The following is a 21,172-nucleotide window of genomic DNA, read 5'->3' on the forward strand; positions in this document are numbered from 1 at the left end:
GGCCCCTCTGGCTGGATGGCCCATTACACTGCTGTTCCATACTTCCGATACTATAGGCCCCTCTGGCTGGATGGCCCATTACACTGCTGTTCCATCCTTCCAATACTATCCTGAAAATAACAAGTTCAGTCTAAAGGTAGTATAAAAGCAATCAGTGAAGGTAAAGTAAATCTAAAAACAAGATAAGCTATATTTAAGAATGAAAATATAAACTAGAAGATTCCTCCTGAAGTCCACATGTAGGAAAAAGCAAGTAGAAGAGTAAACATGCAGAGCCTTGGGCAATTGCAGCATTTATGGCTGATGGGTCTTAAAATGTCACTGCCCCTAAAATGCACTTCTAATCCAAATCCAAAAAAAGACAAAGGGGTATATATAATAGACATATATAAAAAGACATAATAGTAACTGTACACTTCTGTGTGCTTTAGTAATAAAATAATAGAAATGATAAATTTATACTATCAATAAATATTAAGCTAGTCTTAACTCCTACCATTGGTACTAAAAGAGATATCAGCAAATAGATACAGAAAAATGAACACCTGTTGGCAGTCCAAAGCTAGAGACTTAGTCTGTTTCTTTCCACACAGCACTCCAGTGTTCAACACACAAAAGATGCATTGGTGATATAAGCAGGACACTTATTAATAAAAGTTGATTTTTATCTTTACTACACACTCCTCAATTATATGAGCTTATAAATAGTATACAAGTTCATAAACTTGTTAAGGAACATTGAATGAAAATTGACTTTTATTTCTCTTACAATAAAAATCGCTCCTTTTAAATACAATAAACTCAAACATTGTGATAATAAGTAATTTGCCTTTACTAAAATTACAGCATCACACCATAATCTCACACACACTCATACGATTGATTCCACGCTAAATATTTGTAGTTTAACTTAAAATAATTGAAAAAATAGAAGCTGGGAATATATTGTACATTTTTGCCTGACATTCCAGAAACCCTGGGTTCGATCCCCAACTGGAGGGGGGCGGGGAGATGGACAGACTATGCCTAAGCAAAGGAAAGTTAGTCTATGTCGCCATCTAGTGGCCTTATACTATAATTCCGAAAAGAGAAACTTCTCTAAGGAAACTGAATCCAGCTCCAGAGTCCTGCTTGTACCTGGCCTCCTACCAGCTGGGCTAGCAGAAGATCCACGTAGCTGCTTCCAACTGCACAGTTGCACAAGTCTAACCTTTGAACAAAACCAAGCAGGAACACCACCAAGGACATTGTTCTGTTTGCCAGCATCATAGGTCAAGCACCCTGCCACTGCTACCTATTTGTTACTTGACGTGTACAAATGTATTTTCTTTTTTAAATAAAAAAACAATCTTTTCTCATTTTACATACCAATACCAGTTCCTAATCCCTTCCCTTCTCCAGCTCCCCCTTCCTTCCCCCCACCTTACCCCCTATTCACTTCCCAGAGAGGGTACGGCTTCCCATGGGGAGTCATCAAAGTCTGGCAAAGTGATAAATTTGAGGCAGGACTGTCGGGGACTGCAGACGCTCAGAACCTGAATTTTCTGTGACCCCTTGCCAGCCGGAGTAAACAGCTTGTCTTCATGTGCTTGCAGCTGCTCTGGACACAAGACCCTCATGAGTTCATGATGGCAGGGGAGTGGTTTCTGGTGGGCTTTCAGCTGAAAAATCCTGAGAGCTAGGACATGGCCATTAGTCAAGAAGAGCCCTATTTAAGCTGCCCTGGAACGCAATAAAACAGGCATTCTTGTTTTAGGGATGAAAAGAGAAGTTTCTCTTTTTGGAACTATATCCTAAGATGTCTGTGTGTGTGTGTTTCAATCTCCAGCCCCTTGCCTGACCTGCAAACTGTCATGTGGTAGACAGGTTATGGTACGGTACACAGAACCAAGGCCCTCCCCCTATATCTAGGCTGAGCAAGATACTCCTCCATAGAGAATAGGCTCCAAAAAGCCAGTTCATACACTAGGGATAAATCCTGGTCCCACTAACAGTGGCCCCACAGACTGCCCAAGCCACACAACTGTCACCCACATTCAGAGGGCCTAGTTTGGTCCTATGCATGTTCCCCTGCTGTCAGTCCAGAGTCAGAGAGCTCCCACTAGCTCAGATCAGCTGTTTCTGTGGGTATCCCCATTGTGGTCTTGATCCCTTTGCTCATATTATTGTTCCTCCCTCCTTTCTACTGGACTGTGGGAGCTTGGCCCAGTGCTCAGCTGTGGATCTCTGCATCTGTTTCCAATCGTTGCTGGTTGAAGGTTCTATGATGAGAGTTAAGGTAGTCACAATCTGATTACAGGGCAAGGCCAGTTCAGGCACCTTCTCCACTATGGCTTAGGGTCTTAGCTGGGGTCATCCTTGTGGATTTTGGGGAATTTCTCTAGTGCCAGGTTTCTTGCTAACCTCATAATGGCTCTCTTAATCAAGGTATCTCTTTCATAAAAATTTATTTTCACAAAAGTCAAACTAGATGAAAAATAATAAAAACATGATCACAAAAGCTTTACACACGGGTATGAAAAGAATAAATTCATAAAATATTTTGATAGGATTTAGTTAAGATTAATATGCACATAACTTAGAAGTCAGCAATTCAAGGGGTGCACTCTAGGGCACAATATACACATAATATAATCAGCAACTCAGTACTCTATAAAATGAAATGAGGACATGACCATTCCTGGGTGTGGTTGAGGAGAAGATTTTCACTGTAGATTCGAGGAAGAGAACAGCCAGAGGCATCTGGAAGTGTCGGCACTAGGCTTCAGGTAACTGGCATGGGTCAAAGCTGTATCTCATTTGGAACCAGCCTTATCCCCTTTGGTCATAAAAGACGGGAATAAAGTACAATATTATCAGGACTTGTGTTTTTATCAATAATAGTCATAGATATATTTACAGCTGCTGAAATATGTCAAAATCCCTTTTATGGTTCTGATGACTTCAAATGCTTGTCTTACCCCCTAGATTGTTATTTAATATCTCTATAAAGAAGCACGTGTGGTTTTCAATAACTTACCTTTCTATTAGATGACATTTACTCAGTGTAGTTTTTTTTTTAGAGCTGTATGTATTTGCTAAACACTCTTTAGGAGTTTGGAGGATCACAAGATTTCCAAATGTTTGCGACACTAAAAAGGTTTCTAATCCCTAACGACCAGCAGTAAATAATGTGTGTACATCAGTAAGGTAGTCAAGAGGCTGTTTTCATCAGGGAAATTATTCAAGATATTGGGATCAATTAGCTATTTAACGTGAAGTGTAGAGCCATTGAAGGCCGGGTACCTGAGAATGAACGGTATCCCAAGTGAATATAGTTGGAGAACCCTAGAATACGCTCAACGAAGAACAAACACTCACTAGAGGAAAAAAAAAAAATGGTAAAAGAAGTTTCTCCGAGGGCGAAAAATCAGAGCCCCTCGAAGATCTGCTTTCACACCACACAGAATTACTTAATTTCAGTCTCCACGTGTGATTTCAGGCCCGCGGCCCACTGTTCTGGGCTCCAAAAAAATTAACCCATCGCTTGGGGGCCAAGTGGGGGACAGGGTTTGGTCAACAGGGATGCTGAGCACTCTGATAAAGGTGAAGGCTCACGGGCCTTTGCCACGAGGTCACCCCCACCCCCAGATTTCAAAACACCCAGGCTACGCACTACATTCAGCTCTTAGAAAGCACCCAGAATCCAGAACCTTGTAGAACAAAAGCCAAGCACAGAAGTACGTGCACTACAGAACGAGCTCCCGGCTCCTGCGGGAAGGGGCGGGGCCGCGCCCTCGAGCCCCGCCCAGTCAGCGCGTACCTAATCGAGCGGGTGCGCGCGCCAGGAAGCGGGGAGAGCGCGAGTCCCACCACCCGGCGGTCTTCTCGTGCACTCCAGGCCGCGCCATGCTCGCGCTCCGAAGCAGCCTAAGGAAGGTGCTGGCCCCGCGGGCGCAGGCGCCACAGGTAGGGGACGCGGGGATGCGCGACAGTCGTGCGCTGGGAGGTAGATGCGGTCTTTAAATCGTGTACTAACAGGGCTCAGGGAGGTGGGCGGGGCCCGTGGCGCGCGCACGCGGCTTGGGGGGGGAGTGGGCGGGGCCCGTGGCGCCGTGGTTATGGGAAGGTGGGCGGGGTTGGCGGGGGTCTGCGGTACCGAGAGCTGTGTTCAGGGAAGTGGGCGGGGCCTGTGGCACACCAGGCTTGGGGGGAGGTGGGCGGGATCTGGTGCGCGAGGACACGCCCTCTGACCCTCAGGCAGCGGTTGGCACGTCTAGCCAATGTCCCGGTTTGATCTGGAGCCCAGATCTCTTGAGTCCACGGCACCGAACGCTTGAAGAGGTGCCCGCTTTTCGGGTCACCTCCCTAGAAGCTGGACAGAGAGAGCTTTTTGTGGCCCTGACGGTTGCGTTTTTGCAGCCCTCGTTCAAGTTTTTGCAGCCACTGCCCGGTTCATACACGGGCACTTTGTGGAGAAACTTGAACAGGAGACCAGGGTTGCCTTGGGAGCATCCTGTCCTGCAGTTCCGGGAGTCCCCAAGACAAGCAAGGCCCTTGGAGCCTTGTGAAGCTGGTTGTGCCTGAGATGGGACTGCACGAGGCTAGACAGCCTCAGGGGTTGACCATGGCTGTTTGACTTGAATGCAGAGAGGTTCATGAATTTCTTAGTTCAGGAAAAGCGTTAGCCTGGTCTAGAGACAGACTTTGTGGTGAACACTGAAAAAGAGCATAACACATAATCCAGCCTCTGCCCTTGCTGCCTTCCTACAATGGTTGAGGATAAGCCCCGATTTTGAGATAACAGAACATCAAGCCGATTTCTGCCTTGGCACAGTTTGGTCCAGTCCTGCAGCACTAAATGACCTCACCTCTTAACACACACCTTTTCAATACAGATTTCTTTAACGTGTACTTTCCTGTGTGGAAGACTGTAGTGTCTTCCCACAGTAATTTCTGCTCTACAAATACGGACTTCTTGACTCACTCTAAGATTGTTAAGGTATCCCATGTTTAATTTTTTACTCCCGTGTATGTTTTTAAGCATGTGGGTTTATTTTTTATATGTTTGTGTAGTGTGTGTGTGTGTGTGTGTGTGTGTGTGTTGCTCAGGGGAGATCACACTCCCTCTGACCCTCTGGCAGTTCATAGCACGGTGCTTCCTAGTAGTTATTAAATCATCACATGAAGTATAAAGGCCAAATTTAACCTGTAAGCTCCACTTGCCCAAGGACAAGATAACCTCCTGAAATTCTGGAGGCTTTTGTTCATGGGAGATAACAAACCACGTGTTTTCGTTCCTCTAAACAACTTCGTTAGACTAAACCGCTCCAGATGTGCTTGATCATATGTAGGTGGGAGGTACCTAGGCAGGTCATACATCAGGATGTGTGCTTGCCCCTGATTGGATGGAGGTGGGAAGTACACAGGCAGGACGTACATTAGGATATGTGCTTGCCCCTGAGTAGACCTAATGGGAAGTACAGTGGCCTTATGGGATTGCCTTTTTAAGCCTCTACAAACTGTGACTTGTTGCCATTTCCTGGGAACCCCAGAATGATCTGGGAACCTCAGAGTGGGCCTGGCCAAAGCCCATCCTCCTAGCCAGTATTTAATTAAAGCTTGGTTCAAATTGGCTCAAAAATTGTGGAGCTGATCTTTGTATAGCGAATCTCAGATTTAACAAAGTTTTCATATAAAATATCCTCTTAAAGGATATTTTCATCAGCCTTATATAACTGGATGCATTAAATGTGCTCCTTCATACTGCATCTATCTCGAAGCTGAGGGGGACCCTGCAAGTGTCCAGGCAGGGACGTGAACCTATAAAGGGATGAGAATGAAACCTCAGTTCAAATTTTAACTTAGTTCACCTGGATCAGACTCTGGGGAGTGTGATGCCAGGCTGTTGATTGTCAGCATATTTAAAACGCGGTACGATTTGGGGAAAAGTTTCCAGACGACGATCATTTCAATTCCAGGTGTGCGATAAAGCTTAAGGTATGACCACTTAGAAATTTTTTTGCAAAGTACGTGTGACAATAAGGGTGGGTTCTATAGCTAAAGGGAATAAATAGAATCTAGTGTGCTCTCTGACCAATAGCACAGAGATCAGCAGGCCATAGAGTACATGTGACATCTCCCCTAAGGATGGGGTTAACTGGAGCTAAAGATAACGGTCCAGGGAGAGAAGAGTTGGGATAATCATCTTGGGGAATTGGGTGAGGTCTGCCTCCACAGATAGCACAAAGATTGTTAAACAATATCCATTCCAGCCTTCTGGGCAGAAGGGTATTTTATCGCCTTCATTGAGGAGAGGCCACTGTGTTTTGCATGCCCAGCTCCCTAGTGCTCTATGGGCGCACGGACCTTTGTGCCCCCAACAGGAAACTAATGTTTCAGAGCACCCTGTGTCCTTGAGTTCTCTCCTTTCAGCTTTCCTGCAGCTCCCCACTGTAGTGCAAAGCAATGAATGATTCACACCTTCCTTTTTCTGACCAGTAATTTACTTCACTGAGTATTTTTTAAAAGTTTAGATCAAAATAATAATGCTCATTTTTTTTAGAAACCCCAAAAGGCCTTCTGCTAATAAACATGTTCATCATGGCTCTTAAAAAGACATAATACAAAATTTGCAAGCTTCTTTTAAACAAACAGTGACTACTGATTTTGACTCAGCAAGAGGAAACTCCAAAACTACAGGGCTGCTGGTCATAGTTCTCTAGGAAACAGGATCACAGCCTTGATGAAAGCTTTCCAGCAGCTTTTCACGAAAACGTGCTTCGCCCTGGCCCCCAGCTAGGACACAAGAACTCCACACTCGGTGTACTCGGCAGCTGTTACCTAAACCTGCATCTCTGCAAAAACATGTCTGTCTATACAGAGTTGACAGGAGGAATATAAAGACAAGTTTTGAGTCTACTGTTTTTCCTTTGTTTCCAGGCTCAAATATATGACCGTAACAGCATGATAAATCTTTTCCAAAATATTTGAATGTCCCCTGTCTTTTTTTCAGGTGTGTTCACCTTTCGCTACAGGCCCCAGGCAAAGCGATGGGACATTGTATGAATTCCGCACCTATTTGCTCAAGCCCTCGAAGACGAATGAGTTCCTGGAAAATTTTAAGGAAAATGTTCACCTTCGGACAGCTCACTCTGAATTGATTGGCTATTGGAGTGTAGAATTCGGAGGCAGAACGAACAAAGTATTCCACATTTGGAAGTATGGTATGAAGCACACAGCTTCTGTTCCATGCAAATGTTCATCATTAGGTGGTCTGTGAAGCTTGGTTCTTCAGTCTGTATGACTGTACATACACACCGGTTAAGGAAAACATTTGAAAGCAATACAGTAACAAAGCGAAGTAAATGATTCAGCAGCCCCTTTGTATCTTTTTATCAGCCACTTGCTTAGACTTTGAGGTTAACATTTATGGGGACACATCCTCTCATAGTAAACCCTAATTTGATGAACTGACTTTTAATTCTCAAAGTTTTCGCATCGTTTGTTAGGAAAAATATCTTTTGTAAAATTCAAACCATGCTTTACTGTCTTGTTCCATAGCGGAGGTAAAGACAGAGGAACTGGAGAAAGGTCTCCCGCTGAAGATGACATGGAAGAAGTACAAGAATGTATGAAGTGTCTTCCTCCTGTGTCTGGTCCTCACCGTCTGTAGCAGGGCCTGCGGGTGCCCAAAGAATTCTTAATCATTTCCCTTTGGGTTTGTCCATCAGCGTCCAGATTGATTTTTTTTAAAAAATGATTCTCTATGAAAATTGTTTATTCTGTACCTCATATAGCAGTTCGGGACTTTTCCATGCTATAATAGATCAGGCCTCATTAAAATTAATATATGCTTCAGAGAAGGTACAAATTAAGTCATGACCCACTAAGAGAATGAATGAACAAGAGTGAGAGACTCAACACAGTTTCTGCTTACAGAGTGCATTTTGTTTCACTTAAGTTGAAATTGGTTCCGGGTGTGCCTTGACGTGACTGCCTAGCATCACTACCAAAGCGTTTTTCTCTCACCTGGGACCGTCAGTAACAAGTTACAGTTGAAGAGAAGAGTCCACATCTACTGAGCACCAAGTGCTGATGTCTGTTCTAAGGGCTCTTCCTGGGTTCATGTAATCCTCGCCCCAAACCTGGAGGCTGATATTATATCCCTGATTCACAGACTGAGAAACGCACAGTGACGTAGCTCCTGCACACCTCTGAGTGCGGAGCCTGTGATGCCTGTCCAGTGAGGTCACAGTAACTCCTGCACACCGCTGGGCGCGGAGCCTGTGAAACCCGTCCAGTGAGGTCGCAGTAACTCCTGCACACCGCTGGGTGCGGAGCCCTGTGAAACCCGTCCAGTGAGGTCGCAGTAACTCCTGCACACCGCTGAGTGGGGGAGCCTGTGATGTCCGTCCAGTGAGGTCACAGTAACTCCTGCACACCGCTGAATGGGGGAGCCTGTGACGCCCGTATTGCTCCATTTCTTTTACCCTAAAGACTTCAGTGCTTTGATGCAAACGTCACATCTTTGCAAGTGTGTGTTCCCAAGAACACAGTGTTCTTGTGTGCCATGGATAAAATGTTTGCTTAATTGGGTGGGGTCCAAGGAGGAATAGATGATTTTAAATAAAACAATTTAAACTTTTCTCCATTCTTTTTTCTACCGTAGATAATTTTGCTCATCGAACAGCGGTTCGCAAAGCCTTGGCCAATGATAAGGAATGGCAAGAACGATTCCTCATCCCAAATTTGGCTTTCGTTGATGCGCAAGAGGTTGAGATTACCTACCTGGTACCATGGTGCAAAATAGGAACACCTCCAAAGGAAGGTGAGTTTCTCTTAGCCTCTGTGAGTTTTCATGCGTGAAATGGTCCAGATGTTAAAGTGATTTTAAAAAAACAAAGTGTCACTGGAAAAGAACAAACAATGAATTATTTTCTATAGGAATGCTGCTAAGACTATTGATAAAAAACTGATCTTAGTTTACACTTAAAAAGTAAGAATTAATGAACTATTTCCCCAAACAAACTAAGATGTATATGTGTATGTGTGTGTATATGTATACGTGTATGTATGTGTGTGTTTGCATATATGACTGGTACCTGTGGAGGTCGAAACGGCATCAGATCCTCATGGAACTGGAATTACAGACAGTTGTGAACTGCTGTGTGAATGCTGGGAACTGATCCAAGTTTGTTGCTAGAGCAGCAAGTGCTCTTGACTGCTGAGCCATCTCTCCAGCCCTTCCAAATGAAGTTTCATGGGTTAAAGCTTCGCTACAGTATAGAAAAAGTCTGCATAATACTAAAGTAATGCAAACTTCTATTCACTTACTCGTTTTTAGAGTTGAGAGGGTTGAGACAAGGTCTCAGAATGTAGCCCAGGCTGACCCCTAAATCACAATTCTACTCCCTTAGACTCTCAAGTAGAGAGATCACAGACATTTACTACAATTCCTGTTTAAATAACATCAATATAAAATTATTCTCCTCTAGCCTGGGCTCTGGGATCCACCCCATAAGGCATTGCCCTCCGCTCTCACCACTGCCCAGACATGCTTGCCATCTCTTTAAGTGCCAAATCTTGATTTTTTTTTACACTTTTCACATTCATTTATTTATATAGTGTATGTTCATGCAATGGGGGTCAGAAACAACTCGGGGTCGTTGGTTTCTTCCTTACACTGTGTGTGTTCCCAGGATTGAACTCCGTCAGACTTGGCAACAAGCAGTTTTTGACACACTGAACCATCTCATCGGGCTTAAATCTTATTTTCCGCTATATTTTTCATAATTCCTTGGTGACCTGGTACATTTTTTTCCCCATCAGACCTACTTATCCTCCAGTTTCTCACCTTTGCTTTGTGTTTCAGACTGGAGGTAAAAGCCTCTTATGAAATACTTGGATATTTAAGAACATTAACCCACTCCCCCTTCTGAAGTTACTTTTCTTCAGAAAGTCAGGTAGGACTAGAGGCCATGTTTTCTTGCTATTCCTGTTAGGAACAGACTCCTGGAGGAGGAAATTACACAGACCTCCGTATCTTCCCTCTCAAAATTGAACACAAGAGCGGAAAGTAGGACATCAAAGGATACCTATTTCTTTTCTTAAAGACTTTCACAGCTTAAAATCCTATTTCATGATAAAGGATCAATATTTGGTATGTTGATAAGGTTCCCAGATTAAATTTTTTTCATGCAATTATTTATATATAGTTTCTATTTCCTTTTAGTTATTGAGATTAACTTTAAACATAGACAAGAACATGAAAACAAGGAAAAATAATACAAAGAATTAACAAATATGTCTGCATAAGTCTGTGTGTACAGATGACCCTTCAAATACATATGCATAGGGTCACCTCCCACTCTAGACTCTAAATGTCTAAATGTCTGCTAAATAATGTCTGCTAAATAACTTTTGTCAATTCTAGGAGTCTATGAATTGGCTACCTTTCAGATGAAGCCTGGTGGCCCAGCGCTGTGGGGTCACGCGTTCAAAAGGGCAGTAAACGCCCATGTGGAACTGGGCTATTCTAAACTAATTGGCGTTTTCCACACTGAGTATGGAGCCCTCAACAGAGGTACAGTCATCTATTTCTGTGAGACTGTAATGAATGTTGGTGATTGCCTTTATTTCTTGGGTGGTTTTTTTAAATTATGCTTTTAATTTTGAGAGTTTTTTCTAATTTTAAGGTATGAAAACACTTATTTTTTATTGTGATTGCTAATATGTTTTGAAGAAATCTTTGAGAAAATATTAATTCTTTTCATTTTTTTTCTAAAAATCTTTTATGTTTTTTTTCCAAAATAACATTATTGGAGTAAAGAGATTGTTTCTGAATGAAAATATAAATATGCATTTTTATAAATACAAAACTATGGACAAAACCAAACCAAAAAAATTATCTATTTCTCATTATTGAAGTCAACAGTGTTCTATAAATGATAAAGGAATGTCAAGACCGTTGAATTATTAGATATAAAAAGACCTGGAACACTGCATGTGCATGGCTGGTGTTAGCTTCATGTACTCTAGTATGGATAGATAGACTGTCCTGGCATGGTGACCTGCATTTGATCCCTAGCTTCCATATCAAAGCTGGCTAAAGTGGCACCATTTATAATCTTAGCCTTGGGACGATGGAAATGTGAGTCTTGCCAGGTAGTATAGCCGGATTGTTAAGTTCCAGGTTCAGAAGACCAGTATCAAAACAAGGATGAGAAAAATTGAAGAAAAAACCTGACATTGACAACTCTCATATACACAGACATACACATACACAGTCAGGATCAGGGATGTAGATCAGAGGCTTTGATTCAAAAGGCCCTAGACTTTATGCCTAGTACTACACATATTTAAAAATGTCTGCAATAAGGTTATATTTATAATAGACACACATATGTACATGTACGTATGCACAGGTAACAACAATGAAAATGAAGGACACAAATTTGAAAGAGCAAAGAGTGTATAGGAGGGTTTGGAGGGAGGAAAGGGAAGGAAGAGAATATATAATTATATTACAGTCTCAAAATAAAAGGAAAAATACCCGTTATAAAAATTACAACTAACATCTGAATTTGTCTGCAGTTCATGTTCTCTGGTGGAACGAGAGTGCAGACAGCCGGGCAGCTGGGAGACACTGGTCTCACGAGGACCCCAGAGTCGTGGCTGCTGGTGAGCTGGTTCACTAGGCGTGAATTATTTTTAGAACAAATTTGCTTCGGCTGATAGCTTCATTGTCTTATAAAATGTCTTTGCAGTTCGGGAAAGCGTCAATTACCTCGAGTCTCAGCAGAATATGTTCCTGATCCCAGCTTCCTTTTCACCACTGAAGTAGGTTCCGACCAGACATCGGGCATCCCAGTCACGGGATGGGAATGTGTCTAGAGTGGGGGGCCCATTGCTCCCAAGAGAACCGTTCCCTTTGTTGCCTGAAGGAGGTGGTGAGTTACTTCACTGTGCCCTCTGCATCCTAAGGCTACCTGTGTCCTTTGCTACCAGTAGTTCTAGAAAAACTTCTGTTCATCTTCCCCATGCTATTTCATGTCTACCAGACACGAGAAAGAGTTGCCATTACTCCACAAGCCTGGTACTTTATTGTTCCATGATATCTTGTCTTCTGTGATTTTATGACTAATTGATGTCTTATATTCAAATAATGATTTTGAATTTTTTTGCCTGGAATAAAATTTTAAATTAGTTGAATACAGTATCTGCCTTTTTATCATGTTCATTTTTCCTGAAATTTAAAAATATTTTTACCCAGTAATATTTGTTTTGTGATATCAAATGGGACTTGTAGAAATATTAAATTTAGTATTTGTCTTTAGAAAAGTGCAATATCATGTCACCTATATTCTTAATTTTATATTAATTATTAAGTCAAAGTTGGAAAATAATATATTCTTGAGATTTGTTGTTGGATTATATGGTTTTAGCATGTTCATTTTTAATTAACTTTTACTACTTTTAGCTTTTCCTTGAATCACTCACAAACATTATGAGACATTTATTTCAATGAGATCTTTATAATTATGAAAGTCTTTGACCTAATAAAAGCCTTCACATCTCTTCTGATTTTTTTTTCAACCATGTCTTATATATTTGTATCCTCCTCTCTGGAGCGCCTCCTGTGTTGCAAAGGGTAATGGCATCATAGTGCTCCGCACTATCATAACAATAAAAGACAAACCCCGTGAGGAGGCGCCAAGGTCCTGATTCCATCCCCCCTCTTCTCTTCCCCAAAGACACTGGGTTCTTTCTCCTCCGCAGCAGAGATTTTTTTTCCCAGTTGTGTTTGGTATTACATGTTTCCGGTGTGTTCTCACCAGCCACCTTCCAGGGTTGCCCCTGCTCTTGTTGAGATGGGAACTTGAATGTCACTCGTCGGACAGCCTGGCTTTGACTCCTCCCCATTGTGAACTTCTCACCACGTTCCCTCTTCTTCAAAGCACTCGATGTACCAGGCGTGTGTGTCCGCTGTCATTCGCCCGTCACTGATGCTTCCCTCAACATTGTATCCCCAGAACCCAGAAGGATGCCGGGCATATAAAGCTTAGTAAACGTTTGCTAAATTAATAAGTAACAATGCTTGGAGGATTTCCCAAGGACAGGTTCGACAGTTACCTTCAAAGGAAGAAGGTTTGCTGTTTAATTAGCTCTGTATCTGGAAGCAGAGTTCTCCGAGGCATCGTTTATTTAACATGTAAAATGCCTTGTCTTAGCTCATTGGGAAGGCTAACAGGATAAGACAACAAAAATAAACATGAAAATGGTTGCTCATCTTCTCCTCTGATTTTGCAAACTTGATACATTCAATAGCACTGCCCATAAGGTTTTTAGAGAGGTTTTTCTCTAGAATATTTTGGTCAAAACTTATGGGTAACTTGAATTCTCATCTAGGTTACCTGTTAACTGCCTTTTCACAATACAATTATTATTATTATTATTTTTACTTTCTCCATCGTGAATTTTCACAGAAAGAGTTTTGTTATTTCATCCAAGTCCCTTCATGAGAACTTTCAGAAACGATACAGGTGCACAGCAGATGCTGAACAGATTCTAGCCCTGCTCAAAAGCCAAGACCCTGCATCCACAGTTCCCCCGGTGCCCTGGATAGATGACCTCTTATTGCACGTTGTTCCAACCATTCTCAGGACGTAACTATAGACCCAGTGGGGTTTTTCAAGTTGCAAGGTTAAAGTATATATCTATTTTTCTGAGACTGATTTTGTTGTTGTTGATTTTACATCCTGACTCGTTTCCTCCCCACCTCCCTTCTGCTCCCTCCACAATCCTCTCCTCCATTTCTAGTTAGAAAAGGGCAGGCCTCCCATGGGTATCAACAAAGCATGACATATCAAATTGCAGGAAGACTAAGCCCTTCCCCTTATATTAAGGCTGGGCACGGCAACCCAATTAAGAGGAATAGTCCCAAAGCCAGCAAAAGGCAGCTTCTGCTCTCACTATTAGGAGTCCCCCAAGTAGACCAAGGACAGCTATACAACTGTCCCACCTATGCAGAGGGCTTAGGTCAGTCCCATACAGGCTCCCTGGTTGTTGGCTCAGTGTCTGTGAGCCCTTTGAGCCCAGGTTAGTTGATTCTGTGGGTTTTCTCGCGGTGTCCTTGACTCGTGGCTCCTACAATCCTTCCTCCCTCTCTTCAGCAGGATTCCCTGAGCTCGGCCTAACATTTCTCTGTGGGTTTCTGCGTGTTTCCACCAGTTGCTGGGTGAAGGCCTCTTTGGTGAGATCTGGGCTTGGCACCAATCTATGGGTATAGCAGAATATTTCTGAACATGATTACAATGACTTTCTTATTCACCAGTGACATTTAGTTCTATCCAAGGCTGAGACTGATTCTTAATGAGCCAGGAAAATCCATCCACACTGTCTCAACAGAGCACCGCATATATATATACACTACTTAGTGGTCTAGGAGCAGGGAGGAGATGTGGAAACCAACCCCAGGGCCTCCCAATATCATTTCTCTTTCAAGATGTCTGCTTTGGGCATGGTGACCCTTACAGTCACCCCGATACACACCTACCAGAACTCATGATGCTGTTTTTAAAGTTTTGGTTGAATAAGCACCAAAGGCACCTATCTGAAACCTCTTCAGAATCAGCTGTTTTCGGTAAGGAAGCCTGCCTACGGTGCGTTCAGCTTCAGAGTCCGTGATCGTCAGTCCGTCTAGAAAACCCCTCCGACATTTTTTATTGCAGTTCTTCAGCCCCAGCTGAATCTGAAAACACACAACACTCTTATTTTTGAAGTAGCAGTCCTAGTTCTTTCCACGGAGCCTTTGACCTTTTCCTAAACCTGACACTACTGGCTACATAGAAGAGCTTCCCCTCTCGGCCGGCCTTACCGCTCGGACAGCAGATGGCGCTGTGGACGCACCAGAGTAAATCTGTGTAGACCAGCAGGACTGTCGCAGCTTTATTTCGTGACTCAGAACATAGAAACAGGCTTTTTAAACACTTCATATAAAGTTATTGACAATACAAAATTTTTTTCAGTTTTTCTTTCTTTTAATGAAAATGATTTAACTTAGAAATCTGCTCTGAAACTTTTGTCTAGTTTTGCAATTCTCCGATATTCCAGTGCAAAAATAGATCCATTACAGACAGCATAAAGTGCTTGGAGTAAGGGCCAATGACGATGAAAAAGCACAAAAACAGCTTCATCCTAGGGTCCAAGGGAAAAGAAGAACATACCGAATCCATATGGAAATATAAATGTTCTATAAAAAGGGATGCAGCGGTTCTGAATGAGAACAGTATTACTGTGATAGTACACTCTTACCAGTAAATAGTAACAAGAGTACAAATTAGTATTTCAGTATCAAAGTGATTCTCATTACACAACACATGGCTCTTTGGAACAATTTTACCTGATATATACAACCATGAGAAGACAAGAGACGATCCCTTAAGGTTCATGACTACTCCACAGAGGGCGGATGACGTTTAACATGTAGTAGGCATGAGACATACGCTTTCAGTACAGACATGGGAATACAGTAGCTTGAGGTTTGTTTGTTTGTTTCATAATGAAGTGTGCTGGGTATGTATAGAGAGAGGACTCACTTTCCTTTGTCTTTCTCATGTTCACAGTTAGTAAGTTTCCCAAGATTAAAAAAAGACAAACAAAAGTTAAATCAGAAGTGTTTCCACTTTAGAATTTCTTAACTCACATAGTACATCTCATCTCCACAGGGAACAGAAGGACAGTTTATTGGAAGATAGGATTGATTTTTTAAAATCTCTAAAATAATTACATAGGCAAAGAAAAAGGAAAGATTGCTGTTTGGATAGTGGAAAAGGTAGCAATACTACAGACTGTTTCTAGCTTTAGAAAAGATTTTAGGTCTACACTGAATTAAATCTTTTCAAAATAGTTCACAGTGCCTTAGGTTTTTTGTTATTTTTTTTTGTTTGTTTGTGTTTAATATGGCCTCAAAATCAGCATAATTAAAACAATGATTTGCTCAGGACTGTAGTGTAATTAAAAGTTAGGATATGACGATAGTGGACCGAGAAAGCCAACAAAAGGTTGATTTTTAAAAATAAAGATTTCTTTGAATTTTGTATCTCTGACAAAAAAAATACAGTGGTATGCCAATAATTATTGGGAACAGTTTCATTGCCATTTTAGAATCCCATGTTGACATTAGGATCAAAATTTAAAATAGATCCGAAATCTTATACTTCCAAATTTATTGTTTAAATTTTGGAGTAAGTTGAAGAAACTAGTAGTGAAAGCTCACTTGAACTTAGCCATACAGGAATTCACTCAGACTTTTGTGTGAAGACAGATGACATTGAGCATTAATGAAATAATATTTTTACATTGCTTGCCAATGGAAAAATTAAATCTGGATTAGAGAAGTCTGAAAAATACTCCGTGTGGAATAGTTTGTCGATTTTTTTTTATGATTGGTTAGTCTGAAGAGATGAAACATTTGAGACCGTCAGAGGTTTAAGTGGGTGTCTAATAAATATCCTACAAAGCCAATTATCTTAAAGGTCCCAAAGGTCACAGGTACAAGTTGTATCCAAGAAATTTCAAGCTAGCTGTTTTCTCCTTAAGAGTTCATTGTTAACTGACTCTTCTCTTAGCTTTTGTATTGATGCTATCAAGTGGGCAAGGTGGGGGGGTACCCTATTCTTTCAGTGGATTCAACAAAACCATCCATATTTGTAAATCTCTCAACTAAATATATGGCATAGAAAATCTGCTACCCCTCCCCCTCACTTTTATCCACATATCTACACGGTCACTACATTCCAGAAGTACTCAATCAACAAACTGAAGTGAGCAGTATTCTCTAGGATCTTAAGATGTGGCATGAGATGCTGACTTACAACATTGCTTTCTGGGTACCAGGCACTAGTTAAGACATCCCAACTGCAAATTTACCAAGGAAAATAAGGCATGAGACAGAGTGGCTACATTCCTCTTTGCCACTGACGTCTAGACATATGGTTCAGGGTTCCAGAAGCCATTGGTAAAACTTAAAATTCCAAATAATATTAATAGTGCAAAGAGTTTTATCAAAATTCCACCTTTTAATTTTCGAGGTTAAACAGTTAGAAATAATACTAGCGATAACACTACATTTGTGTCAAATAACAAAGGGTCTTGAGATGCAGTGTACCGTGTTGTGTTAGCAGACAGGACAAACAGACCCAGATCTCCCACGTGTAAATGCACCAGCTCTTTCACGCCACACCCTGAGCTCGGCGGCTTGCAGCCCCAGCTGTTGGCTGCTGATCTTTGCTCCCTACAAGGATCTAATGTGTGTTGAAACAGTCTCAGAGAGATGACCGGGTGACCCATGAACAACAGAGCCAGGTCTCCTGTGGTTAGAGAGACCCAATTTTGCATGTGGCAGCCACAACAGCAGCTCATCAAAGAAAGAGCCAAAGCAGGGCTTTAGTCACACATGGCACCATTGTCACCTGCTATTTAATGATGTCGACAGACAGCAGGGTGGCTTTCACGAAAAGTGTGTGTGACACAACCTCGGTGCTTCAGGCTTTCTGAGCATCTTGGCACTAGTAATTCTGGCACACTCATCGCCAGCAATGGACGTGTCACCAGGAAACCAGTTTTGTGGTTCAGCATGGCTTAGTGGTGCCTTTGACTTGATGATCACTGGTCACGACTATCTGATGGATTGTGGTTGCCATCCCAGTGAGAATACACAGGAATAGAAAGTAGGAATCCAAACCCACGGTCTGCTTGGTTCCATACCAGAGTTTCACATCTGTATAAGGTAATGAACTAACTTCAAGTCATTTTCCCTAGAGAGCCATACAAGACATAGGCTACAAAGGCACTGCCCCTGTAATGGAATTGTGAGTTCTCGTTGCATTGAACTGCATTGCATTGAATAGTGTCAGTACAGTATCCAGTTTGTTTCTCTCCACAGAAATGCTTGACTGTTTCTTCCGGAACACTTGACGCCGTGCAAAGGGAGATGGAGCTCTCCCTTCTGTTCATTCACCTGTGTGAACAGGGCTCTTCACACATAACTTTCTTTCACTTTCTCATCTTGTAAAAAAGACGTGAGGACAGCCACATCCACAACTGTCTGGTTTTTGTGTAATGACAGGTCCTTTAAGTGGTCATCATCACTTTGGTCCTTGGCAAAGTTCACAAATACCTATCAAAAGGAAGGTGGGCATTCATAAGTACCTCTGGACCTGTTCTTTTGTTACTGAATTTTATTTCTATGGTTGCATTGTTCCTATGTTGAAATTGGGTCAGGTAGAACACAGAATGGAGTAAGTAAATGAACTAGAAAACCCTGTGTGAAGGGGAGAATACTTGAAAAACATCAAGATCGATACTATGCCAGCCAGTGGTGGAGCACGCCTTTAATCCCATCAGTTGGGAGGCAGAGGCAAGCGGATCTCTGTGAGGGCGAGTCCAGCCTGGTCTACAAGAGCTGGTTCCAGGACAGGCTCCAAAACTGCAGAAAAACTCTGTCTCAAAAAAAAAAAAAAATCTTCTACATCAACATCAACCCCACATCACCAACTGCTCAATCATCCCCTTATCAACCATCACTGTGGCATATTTAGGCTTGATTAAAAGGAAAAGAAAAAAACACTTCCTGGATACCTATTAACTGCCAGTTTTAGTATATTTTGTTCATTAGAAAAAAGAAGCACCTGGAAAAATGCCTGGCTTGTGGTTGATAGGCCATAAATGGTAGTTATTATGACAACTGATAAAACAGTCACAATAACTACATGTAGTAGAAAGCGTCATCTCTTTTGCATGTGTTAAAAGAAGTAATAACAGGAGGAATCAAAGCACAGACAGACAGGCTGAACTCTTGGGCTCCCAGTGAGGAGGAAGGACCAGGCATCCTAACCCTGCAGCTAAAAAGTACTCTGGACTTAAGCTTACTTGGTCAAGTGTTGTCTGAGAAACAGAGTAGTCTTCTATGTGGAGTCGCTTTTTGCTCTGGGAGAGGATGCTGAATATCCTGGCCAGAGACGACAAGGAGGAGGGAAGCTGGTACTGTAACATGTTTCGGTGTTTCTCTTTGAGGACACTCCCTGGAAAGGCAAGTCCGAAGAACTCCTGGACAGGCTTGAGGTCAGGGTTGGAGCCTGCTATTCGTACAACTATCGTGTAACCATCTCCAAACCTGAGGGCAGGACAAAGACAGCCAAATGGAGCATTCCCAGAAAACTTCCCAAGAGGATACTCAACCCTGAAACCCCAACGTGTGCTGAGAGAAAGGGGGGTCTCCGGCAGCCCCACAGAGCAGTTTCTGAGAAAAGGAACCTGTTTTATCTACCAAACACCTGGTCATGTGTGGTGCCATGCCCAGAGCCTTGGATACAGGATTCCGTTAATTCCCCAGTGTGGACCCATGAAGTCAAACTCACAGACAAACAGAAGCCCAACGAATTTAATCACTTTGCCCATGTCCCAAAGTTAACTTCTGAGTTACAGCAGGACAAGGAAAAGGAACCCATTTCTGTTAATTCCACATTGTGTCCGCATAATCATAACACCACAGACAAACTATTAAATTTAATTTGTATAACAAAATTCAGAAAAGTCCTAGGAAACCGCCGCTCAGAGAGGTTAAGTAACTTGCCTACAAATCATAACCAGTGCATGGCAGGGTCAGAATTAGACCATTTATACTTCAAAGCCCATGGGCTTTTTACTATGTTCTTTCTGTTTCTATTTTAAGCTACCAGATATACACTCAACAAAGAATAAACACTGACCACTTCACTAGGTGCTACCCCAAAGAAATGATCTGTTACCTGTTTTTCAGATGCTGGACACTGCCAAGGCACCTGAACCTCCCGTTGACCATAATGGCCATCCTTGTGCACAGAGCTTCACATTCTTCCATACTGTGGGGAAACAGAAAGAGGGTTTCCTTTCAGAGAGATGCTCCTACAAGCATCGGAATATCACCATGGCACCTGGTACTTTAGAGAAACACATCCCCATTATCTTAGGGCATCTCTGGCCAAGATACAGAAATGATGTTCTCCCGTCATGGGCCTTACAATTGTGAAAGGGTAGACATAATACAAATATTTGCATGAAGAGAAGCTACATGGATAAGTAGATCTTCATGAAATCCAATCCAGCTCTAAGAAATGATGCCACACCTAAATTTTATGACTTGAAATAATGTTCCCAATGCACACATTATAATTACATTTTTTGTTTATAAAATACTTGTTTGTACAGCTTTGCATAAGAATACTCTGGAACATATACAGACAAATGATAATAATAATCCTGAAGTGGAATAATTCCAGGTGATAACTTTCAGTCTTTGCCTTTATTTTCTATTTTTTTTTAATGACTAAATAGAATCACAGATTTAGAAGCCAAGACTCTGCAGTACTGACCTATGAGATGTAAGAACTACGGATCTCCCCTCCTTGACAATGCTTAAGGCACAATTCCACAAGAATCGCCGAGCTTTGGGGTCCATGCCTGTGGTTGGTTCATCCTATAATTAGAATAAAACAAGTTTAATTATTTGCTGGGAAAAATAGCAAAGAATTTTTTTTTAATGCTAAAGATCATGCCTGGTGTGGTGATACCTTAATCCCAGCACTGAGGAGGCAAAGGCATGTGGACCTCTGTGAGTTCAAGGCCAGCCTGGTCTACACAATGATACCCCATCTCAAAACAAAACAAAACAAAATGGGGGAAAAAAACCTTATTGTCTAAAACTTTTGAAGTTAGTAAGGTTTTGGTAAAACTGATAACTCATTTTTTCCCTATGTCACTCCTTGTTCGAAGATACTTGCTAATCTAGAAATTTCATCCTCACATGGTCAAGGTAACATTAAAGCCTCAGCTCAGGGCTTCTTCCCATACCCTCAGTGTTTTCTACAAAATGAGGGTCAAAGGCCACTGCCCAGTCTGATCTAGTTTTTATTTATCTGTCTGTAAGGCACTATGGTCCAGTGGCTACGGTGGTCACCCTGAAGCAGTGCCTTCACTAGAGAGCATAGTCACAAGTCATGAAGAATGTTCCCAAGAAAATAATACGTTCAGCTTCAGCCATACTTGTAGGGACCATCCAAGACAAGGAAACAAGGTGCCTGGAACATGTCTATTGGGAGCCTGGGAAGATCCAGCAGAGCAACCCAGTGTGTTCTGTGGGAGAAGCTTCCCT

The 21,172-nt window shown here is 42.1% G+C and overlaps 2 protein-coding genes across 3 annotated transcripts in view; one reads left to right on the forward strand and one right to left on the reverse strand.

Moving 5' to 3' along the window:
* Positions 1–3,799: 3,799 nt before the first annotated feature.
* Positions 3,800–12,564, forward strand: LOC101987442 (protein NipSnap homolog 3B). The gene is made up of 6 exons (XM_005362189.3): positions 3,800–3,948; positions 6,995–7,205; positions 8,651–8,809; positions 10,415–10,564; positions 11,575–11,661; positions 11,748–12,564. Exons 1-6 carry the CDS (start codon positions 3,889–3,891, stop codon positions 11,822–11,824), a joined length of 744 nt encoding a protein of 247 aa, XP_005362246.1. The 5' UTR covers positions 3,800–3,888; the 3' UTR covers positions 11,825–12,564.
* A 2,350-nt stretch (positions 12,565–14,914) lies between these two features.
* Abca1 (ATP binding cassette subfamily A member 1) overlaps positions 14,915–21,172 on the reverse strand; it is a 117,325-nt gene continuing 111,067 nt past the window's right edge. For both annotated transcript variants that reach the window (XM_026786592.1, XM_005362190.3), the window contains exons 47-50: positions 20,394–20,497; positions 19,791–19,883; positions 18,913–19,156; positions 14,915–18,160 (exon numbers count right to left, since the gene is read on the reverse strand). In XM_026786592.1, the coding sequence (XP_026642393.1) occupies positions 18,020–18,160; positions 18,913–19,156; positions 19,791–19,883; positions 20,394–20,497 (582 nt within the window). In that variant the 3' untranslated portion in view covers positions 14,915–18,019. The remainder of the gene's footprint in view (positions 18,161–18,912; positions 19,157–19,790; positions 19,884–20,393; positions 20,498–21,172) is intronic.

The sequence above is a fragment of the Microtus ochrogaster genome, linkage group LG5 (assembly GCF_000317375.1).
Source record: "Microtus ochrogaster isolate Prairie Vole_2 linkage group LG5, MicOch1.0, whole genome shotgun sequence".
Taxonomy (NCBI): Eukaryota; Metazoa; Chordata; class Mammalia; order Rodentia; family Cricetidae; genus Microtus; species Microtus ochrogaster.

What these genes read in the sequence shown, in the direction of transcription:
- LOC101987442 (XM_005362189.3), top strand. Translation starts at nt 3,889, where the DNA reads ATGCTCGCGCTCCGAAGCAGCCTAAGGAAGGTGCTGGCCCCGCGGGCG. An exon ending in AGGAACACCTCCAAAGGAAG is followed by an intron (nt 8,810 to 10,414) that starts GTGAGTTTCTCT and finishes TGTCAATTCTAG; the next exon opens with GAGTCTATGAATTGGCTACC. An exon ending in GTATGGAGCCCTCAACAGAG is followed by an intron (nt 10,565 to 11,574) that starts GTACAGTCATCT and finishes ATTTGTCTGCAG; the next exon opens with TTCATGTTCTCTGGTGGAAC.